At 34.5% G+C, this 8,997-nt stretch overlaps 1 protein-coding gene and 1 long non-coding RNA gene across 3 annotated transcripts; both read right to left on the bottom strand.

Moving 5' to 3' along the window:
* On the bottom strand, positions 1-3,281 carry LOC103931185 ((-)-germacrene D synthase-like). Of its 2 annotated transcripts, none has more exons than XM_048583484.1 (7): positions 3,069-3,281; positions 2,330-2,591; positions 1,855-2,230; positions 1,541-1,759; positions 1,279-1,417; positions 848-1,099; positions 1-491 (listed from the first exon to the last, which is right to left on the bottom strand). In XM_048583484.1, exons 1-7 carry the CDS (start codon positions 3,198-3,200, stop codon positions 198-200), a joined length of 1,674 nt encoding a protein of 557 aa, XP_048439441.1. In that variant the 5' UTR covers positions 3,201-3,281; the 3' UTR covers positions 1-197. The 2 variants fall into 2 exon arrangements, with proteins under 2 accessions (XP_048439441.1, XP_009338882.2); XM_009340607.3 differs by having other exon boundaries at positions 848-1,093.
* A 4,790-nt stretch (positions 3,282-8,071) lies between these two features.
* Positions 8,072-8,997, bottom strand: LOC125476936. The gene is made up of 2 exons (XR_007258219.1): positions 8,398-8,997; positions 8,072-8,315 (listed from the first exon to the last, which is right to left on the bottom strand). It is a non-coding gene; the product is annotated as an uncharacterized LOC125476936 (long non-coding RNA).

The following is an 8,997-nucleotide window of genomic DNA, read 5'->3' as shown; positions in this document are numbered from 1 at the left end:
ATTAGTATATATTTTATTCCCAACTGCATAGTTGTTGTTTTATTGATAGAATCATAATATGGGAAGCAAATTAAGGCACAACCCAAATTACATTTTTACAGTCCTAAGGGATAGTAGCTCCTTATTTGTTGTAGGCAACTTGGGTACTGGAGATTATACTTTCAAAAGAAACATCACAATAAGTCGATATTTTAGGCTTACAAGGCCACGGGTTCAACTAGTGTAGAAACTATAAGATCTTTTATCATACCATTAGCATTAGTGTATCCATCTTCACGCTTGTACACAACATCCATGGTCCGAGCAAAATTGAGAATACGAATTAGCAGGGCCATGGGGACAGCGGTAGGGTGGAGGCACGCTTCGTTTATGTCCTTCCATGCATTATTCACTTGTCTTTGAAGTTCGGTTATCGCTTCTTCTTCTGTGGTCCCATATTTCTTCATGTAACAGTTCACAACACCGATAAAATGTTCTTTATCTTGCTCAAACTAGTGCATGAGGAGTAGGATAAAAAGGAACATTAATTAGTATAAGTATTAATGCAATTATAATAGTTGTGCTTGTCAAGATTTCAATTAGGGGTCCATTAGTCCACTAGTAATGGGTCAAGCATTAATACTATTCTAACTTAACCACTTGCAGAGTTTTGTCACAAAAGCGTTTGGTGCACTTAGAAGTGGAACTACTTATATGAGTTATATTTAATTGCTTTTTGTGTGAGACTTTTTACATTCGACAATATTCATTAATACAATTTACATAAACGATTAAGTACCATGTGTTCCGCTATGTCATCCATGAGTCTGGTAACTCATTAGTACTATTTACATAAACGATTAAGTACCTTGTGTTCCGCTATGTCATCCATGAGTCTGCAAACTATTGTTGCAGCCTTCACTGCTGGAGGGGAAGTTAACAACCAATCAAAGGAGTCTATTGTAGCTTCTTCCATTCCAAGAAAGGATGTGGTTATTAGCAACTGGTAGCCACAGGTCACGAGTGATACAGACATGTATTCATCCAGCGATGGCATGTGCTTCTGGTGGAACAATTTGGCTTCATCGAAGTAGGCTCTAACTTGTTTTTTCATCTGACACTTACCAGATCATGAGATTATAATAATTCTTTATCATTTCTACTGTTAATTCTTGATATACAAAGATTATACTAAAACAATTAATTGTTTCTATACATATTGTAAAGTATTTGCAGCACGTTTTTCTGGCCTTGTAACAACTTTAGGCTTGAAACTAAGGCTATATTGAGGAATAGTACCGCTTCTCTTGCATGGTGGATGCGATATAATTTCCCATCGTGCGGAAGCTTTTCATGAATTTCACTGTATACGTCCAACAACGCCCGATAGCAGATTTTCATATACTTTGGCAGTTGATTCATGGCTGAGACGTCCCACCTGATCAAGTAATACATAAATCAGTTGTGCGTAATTAGGTTAGTTTTTCCTTTTTGATCGGACGGTAATGTAAGGTTAGATATTTTATATATAAGAGAAATTTAACTAATGATATATTCATACCTCTCAATAGCTTCAGTAAAGAGCTCTAGTTGTTCATTTGTACCATATTCATAAATGTCATCGAGAATGGCTACTATAGCAGCAACTTTGCATGATGTCCTCCTAGCAAAGGAATATTGAGGCTGAAAGTAGACTGACAATCCCCAGCAGAAGTAGATCTCAACCAATCTGTCTCCTGTAGAAGGTAGCTGGTTTGGCACGTCCAAGTCCTTCCACCACCTAAGTTACAAAAATAATTATTTATTAGTAGCTAGAGGTGGAAAATTCAACTCTTTAGTAAGTGATGTATATGGATGGATAATGACTTAATTTACCTTGTGATTTCGCTTAGTTCTTTCTGATGGACTCGTTGCAGTCGGTTGAAATCCAACTTGGCGAACGTTAGGAGAGTTTTATTCGGTGATTCTCTTAGTTCCTGGTAGACTGACAAGTAATACCTTGCTTCAACCCTTGGTAAACCCTTTCGGAGCGGCTGATTTAAGGCATGGGTTACTGCTTTTGCAAGTGGGGGGCTTAAACGGAATGTCGCCGACTCGAGATTAGTCGTGGTGAAGATTAGTGCCTCATCTAGTATCTCCTCTCCATGTATCCTAAGGTGTGTGGCTTCATACAAGCTTAGTAGTCCTACAACATCGTCAACAAGTGATTCCTTGAATTTTCCATCACCGTCCTTGAACTTGTTGAATAAGTCTGCATGACCAACAAAATGGAAAATTCAGAACCTCAAGAAGCATTTAGATAAAAAAAACAACAAAATATATGACCAGACCATCATCCGAGATTACTTACCGCATGAAATGTTATAACCTTGTTGTCTAAGCAATCGAAAACGAAGAGCAGCTGTGTACAGGTCATCCAAATCATAAGAGCTCTTGTGAATTTTCTGTAAACTTTCTTCAATTTCATTTCCAAAATGGTAGGACACACCTAAGCGCTGAATGTCATCGATCAAGTTCAACTTTTGGGAAACATTTTCAGGTGATGTCGTTAGCATCCTTCTCACTTCTTCCTTCAGTTCTTGTACATGTTGTTCAAGTTCAGCATCCACGTCCTCCATAGGATCACATTTTGATTTAAGAAAAAAGAAAACGCATAACCTTTATGATATGTTTGAATGAGGAGGTTTCCAAGCACCAATGGACTACAATTAATATAAGATGATTATAACTCTAGTAACACATTAGAAAACGCATAACCTTTATGATGTCAATTTCTAAATTGTAAACATTGAGAAAAGAGGCACCTAGCCTGAAATAGTTATTGCGTGACAGTTTTCATTTTAAGAACTTGTTTTTCCCAAAAACAAAAAAAAGTAGTGTGAATTTAACTTTGGTAGTTAGATTCGCAACATATTTGCCACATTAAGGAAGGGAAAGTTAGATAAAATGATTTCGAATCAGTAGCATTTTAAATGATTAAAGTACTCTTTGGTTTTTTTCCTCTTTGTTTAAAATTACAAATTTAATTTTCATAATAATATAGTGTTCAAAATATATAATAGTTTATTGTAGTAAGAAAGAAGTCTTACCAAAGAAGCATAGGACAGAAAATGGTCACCCCAAATGCCGGGAGAAAAAGTGGCTGAAGGCTTAGGCTGATGAACATCAAAAGTGTCATTTGGGTTTGAAGATTGAGATAGTGGAACTTCCACAGAAGACATATTTCAAAGATTTCAAACCTGAAGCGAACTAGCCAAGTGTTATTACTTTTGTATCAAGTGCTGGTGTGAGTTCAGGAGCTCATAAGCTTTGCTATTTATAGTATCGCTGTCTAGCTACCGCACCCGCTGGAAAAAAAATATATCTACAGTAATTTTACCGGTCGTTCATCGGTTAACCAGTTGATTTGATGAGCAGTTCCTATAATTCTTGGACATCGGTTAACCGAACCAACCCATGGTTACTTTTGTTTGTTTTAATCAGAATCGATGGTGGTGTTTTTATGGCCCCGTTTTGAGTGTCTAATTAATGGATTTCACTTTTAACCAAAAAAAAAAAAAAAGTCAAAGTAGAGATAAGATTCCCCTTTCCTTTCACTGACTCACACTCAACTCTCAGACTGTCGAAACTCTACCGTTATCTTCCCCATCTCTTTAGTAGATTGTCCTTCATCGTTTAACAGATAATAATCAAACTACTTCTGCTTTTGGGTTCAGTTTCATATACTTCTGGAAAAAAATTTACAATGGTACCATTCGTTTCTGCTTTTGGGTTTGATTTCACCTGCGTTTTATTCTTTCATTTGCTTTTGTGATTTTTTTATAGTGGTCCCATTTGTTTCTTCTTTTGGGTTTGATTTCATATGCATTTCTTTTCTTTCATCTGCTTTGATGGTTTTTTTTTGGTTAATTACATTGTACCCTTTTAGGTTTGGGGTCAATTTCAATTCATTACAACGTCTTTAAAACATTCAATTTCATAGATTTACTTATCATTTTATTTCAATTTCATACATCCGTTAGAAAACCTGTTAAGTTAACTGTTAAGTGATAATAACGTGGCAAATATGAGGTCCCATTTGTGATGACGTGACTACCACATTTGTGTCACGTGGCTAAACATTTAATAAAAATTTTAAATTATTAAAATAATTATTATAAAAAAATAAAAATAAAAAAAAAACCCAGAAACCCAAACTTCGTCTTCCCAGCCGAGCACCCTTCCATCCCCTCCACCCCTTCCACAGCCCCACCCCTCCATCCTCTCCACCCGAGCACACCCTTCTCCCATCCCTCATCATCCACCCTTTGCCCACCTCAGCCAGCCTTCTCCAATCCACTCCTCCCTCTTCACCTCCCCGACCCACCTTCTCCCTCTCCTCCCCTCTCTTACCTTCCCTCCCTTCTCTCTCCTCAGATCAACCCTTTCCTCACCCACCCTGCCGTATTTGATTAATCCCTAATAGTTGTTAGTGTTTGGGTAATTAATTAACATTGGGCTGAAAAATATTAAAAGCCCAAGCATGCAAGGGCTTTTTGGATTTGGGTTAGTTGAAGCACAGACCCAAGATAGAATTAAATATTATTTCTTGGCAGCTAATAGCCAGCAAGCCTATGATTGAAGTGATAAGGGACAAATGGCAGCGCACCTTCAGTTAATATTATAAAGGGAATTTTAACGAAAAGTTTCCGGTACTGTTCATTTTAACGAAAAACCACATTTTTACACTAAAAAAAGTCAATCCTCGTACTAATAATTGTACATAACCTCCCTTATCAAGCTTCCGGTACTGTTCATTAATAATTGTACATAACCTCCCTTATCAAACTCATTCTGACAATCCTCATCACTGACTTTTGGATACCTTCTTTGAAATGAAGTTTCATGCTTCAACAAATTTCTTAATGTGTCAGGTGGTATCACCAATTATTTTAACGGTTCGAGTTTGAATTTGAATTGTATTAATTATTAGCTTAACCTGTGAACGCAATATAAACCATTAAATTCAGAATAAACACAAATACAAAAAATATGAATCGTATCTCAAGAAACATGTGATATCAGCATTGACATCATCCTTTTTCCACACATCATCTTTCAATCATATCAACCTTTTTCCACACATCATCTTTCAATCTACTTTATATAAGCCTATGGCATAAAGCTACGTCTTTCATTTTTTGTGTGTAATTTGTGTCTTATAAGGACCGACTCCTGGTGCTCTTGGGAAACTTAAAAGGGATTGAAGACGGAGACCAATCAACTCAACGTTGTTAACGAGTGGCTCAGAGAATTCGCGATTGGAGACGATGGACGGATTGGAGATTCTGCCTCAACGTTATCGTCTTTGTCGGGCATGGGCGCCCCCGCGTAGGAAGAGCGGAGACAAAAACAACGGATTGAAACTTATACCTGTGGGCCTTCGGCGACTTTCAACTTTTTTGTGTGTAACTCGTGTCTTTTTAGGATCCGACTCCGGCAGCCTATTATGTACCTGTTGGCAGGTACTATCAGCTATCAATGTCAGAGTACTGTATTATTTAATAATTTCTTCTCCGAATACTAGAGCAAGGACGAAGATCACGGAACCATAGAAGAGAAAATGGTGTACAAGAAAAAATGCAAGAGAAAGGAAGAGAGCGAGGTCGAGGTTTGCAACGTGCGGGTGAGGAAAGGAAGAAGTTGCAACGTGTGGGTGAGGAATTGGTTTGACACTTTATTATTTTCTTTATTAAAACTAGAAGAAAACTTTGAAATATCATATGAACTTGTACATATTTTTCAATTTGTCATATAAACTAAAATTTTAAGCAATTTGTTGTACTAACTTTCTAAAATTATCAATTTGTCATCTCACCTAACTCCGTTAAGTTTTCCATAAAAAAAAAAAAAAAAAAGTCATGTGCAAGGCACATGACTTGTATTCAAGGTTATTTTTGTCATTTAAGATCTTTTTACAAGTTATTTATTTTTTTTTAGTAAAACTCTTAAATTTTGGGTTCGAGAGTATTCATGCGGATCGTTGTGTTCTAGTATATGCATCTACATTTTCATTTCTAGCACCAAACCTCAACTCGTTTCTTATATTACAGAGCCCATATAAAATTTGATTTCATGACATGCTAAACTGAACACTTTAGAATTGTTTTAATCGAATGCGACATAATAGAAGGAAGTGAGATGTTAAAATGGTAGAAACAACTCTGAATACAAGTCATGTGCAAGGCATATGACTTATTTTGGATGGAAAACTTAACAGAGTTAGGGTGAGATGACAAATTGATGATTCCGGAAAGTTGATATGACAAATTGTTTAAACTTTTAGTTTATATAACAAGTTAAAAAATGTGTATAAGTTCATATGACATTTTCAAAAAAAAATCCCTTAAAACTAAAAAAGTAAAAGAGATTTAACGAGGTTAAAATTATGTTAATTCCTACGTAAATCCATAGCATGGGTGGCTGATAGTTAGGTGCCAACGCAAGTCCTTCCGACTCGAGGTTGTGGATTTGCTCTGGCGCTAGTGCCCGATGATGAAAGTAACCAATCTCCAAAAATTAACAAAAAAAATTTTAGTCAATAAAGAAAGAAAATTTAGAACAATAATCCAACCCGTCATTTGCTTCAATTTGAATTTTGAATTCGAACAACTAGAGCTGGGCACAGTCTAATTCGGTCCGGTCCATTTTTTAATCCAAAATCGAAGAACAACAATTTAGTTAGGTTTAGTTCAATTATACTTAAATCTATTAATGAAACCAAGCAGTGCGGTTTCGATTTAGTTTGACCGGTTATTCATTGTAAACCGAATTATATATAAGCTTTTTTATTAGCACTCTACATTAAAATTTAATATTAGATGACTATATACCCTACATTCAATCCAAACGTAGAAGATGTATATCACTGATGCATTTAAAGAGCATTGTTATGCATCATTGGTGCAACACAGTATGTTACACAGCGTATAATTTGCCTTTTTGATTAATTGAAAACGGGACGAAAAACGGAAGTGCAGAAGGAAGAAGGAGAAAAAAGGCAGGGCCAGGCGGGGTTGGGTGGGGTATGAGGATATTGAGGGAAAGTGTGGCTATATTATGATAAATTTTAATTGTAAAAGCAATTGTGTGATATACCGTGTACTTACTTAACAATACGTAAGATGTTAATATAAAAACCTTTTATATATGCTAACCTTTATGCACGGCTTATAAAGTTTTTTTTCTTTTTTATATTTTGTCACGCATAAAGATATTCTTATAATTATTTTTAATTTGTAACCTACATTATGAAAGGTATCAAATTAACAAACCAAGAAATCAAGAATGTCTTTATGCGTGAAGTCAAACATTAACTGGAGATACAGAAGCATATCAAATTAATTTATATAGGTCACAAATGCTATTCATTATGTAAAGTTAAATTATTGCCCCTATCATTTGTGTCCATTCTTCATTTGTTGAAATCAACCTTAAATTTTCTTCGTATTCCTACATAAACCCCAAAAAAAAAAAAAAAAAAAAAAAAAAAAAAAAACACAATAATATTTTTGAGAAAAGAAAAGATAACATGAGGAAACAATATATGCAATAACAGTAACTAGCATATTAATATCAGTGCAGGGAAAATTGTTTGTTCAAAAAAAATATATGAACCATATTATTACTGGTCCATTATGAAGCTAATCTCACCCCTCCCCTATAACTTAGATAATATTGTTGGTTCAAAATAAAATATGACTTTGAAATAGATAGAGGATGATGTTAACCATACACTTCTTTTTATCTTTTACAAACCCTCTCAATTTTTGACCGTCGGATCAAATGAATTGATGAGAATTAAGGAATAGAAGTTAATGGAAGGTAACATCCATTAGATTATGTCTACAACTACATATATAATGCATTTATCGTTTTACACTAGAAAATTTTGTCCGCATGTTGCTGCGGGATTAGAAATTATGTGAAATTTTTTATGTTTAAAGATATAAACACATCAACTTATATCACATCAATTAAATTATTGCAACAACATATTGACACACTTAATATGAAAAATCCATAAACTATTCGACAAGATGAAATCCAGCAATCTGTAAAGATGAGAAATGAACGTAGAAATCCTACCTCATTACATATTAAAACAATTAACAAATTCTTAAGAAATGATCACAAAAGTGGTATAAAAAAGTAAATTTCTTAATTTAAAAAATGAGAGATATAAAGAAAATATTGTAGGTTCTTAGTCCTCACCGTAACAAAAAATAGTGAAATCGTTTTGACATTAACTTGGATTGATTTCGGTCACCAGCATTAATAAAACCAGTGACTTCAACCTGTGCCAACAAACGACCAAATTAGATGCAAGCCAACCAACTTCGAATTTAACCAAATAAAAAAAATTACAATTAAATTAACCTCTTCTTCCCATATGAAGTAGTAGTTGTTCCCTGTTTTGCCTTCGTGAACAGTACATTCTTCACTCTCCACACAAAAAATGCATATTCAAAATGCTCAGCAACATTATGAAAACTATACATATACAGTATTGTATATGTATTTGGACATAAGGTATAAAAATTTACTAAAATAATCAAGCTTAAATTTAACAAACGAAGTAATTGCGAATTGGAATAAAAAATGAATTATACCTGCCAAAAGCGTTAATAAATTATACCTGCCAAAAGGTCTAATAAATTATACCTTTTTTTAAGAGCTTGTATCCTTTTATCTGTATCTTGAGCTGGACCCGCTGATCCACAACCAAAAAGGGTGTAAATACACCAACAAAACAACTTTTTAACAGCAAGACTAGAATATGATTTACTGTATTTTAACATCTCACATGCAACATGAAAATCATACACATCTTTTATATGATTTAACTACAACCACTTACTATTTCTTAATTTTGAATCCACCTACTCTAGAAGTTAAACAAAAAATCAACACAATTAAACCCACATTCCAATTCAACCAAAATTCAACAAATTCACCCCAAATTAGATCAACAGAAAG

This window comes from the organism of the source record quoted next, unplaced genomic scaffold (assembly GCF_019419815.1).
Source record: "Pyrus x bretschneideri cultivar Hongxiangsu unplaced genomic scaffold, Pyrus_bretschneideri_v1 Contig2, whole genome shotgun sequence".
NCBI classification, from domain to species: domain Eukaryota; kingdom Viridiplantae; phylum Streptophyta; class Magnoliopsida; order Rosales; family Rosaceae; genus Pyrus; species Pyrus x bretschneideri.
This window is presented reverse-complemented; position numbering and strand designations above follow the sequence as displayed.

What these genes read in the sequence shown, in the direction of transcription:
- LOC103931185 (XM_048583484.1), bottom strand. Translation starts at nt 3,200, where the DNA reads ATGTCTTCTGTGGAAGTTCCACTATCTCAATCTTCAAACCCAAATGAC. An exon ending in AGGTTATAACATTTCATGCG is followed by an intron (nt 2,231 to 2,329) that starts GTAAGTAATCTC and finishes TTGGTCATGCAG; the next exon opens with ACTTATTCAACAAGTTCAAG. An exon ending in TCCACCATGCAAGAGAAGCG is followed by an intron (nt 1,100 to 1,278) that starts GTACTATTCCTC and finishes TGATCTGGTAAG; the next exon opens with TGTCAGATGAAAAAACAAGT.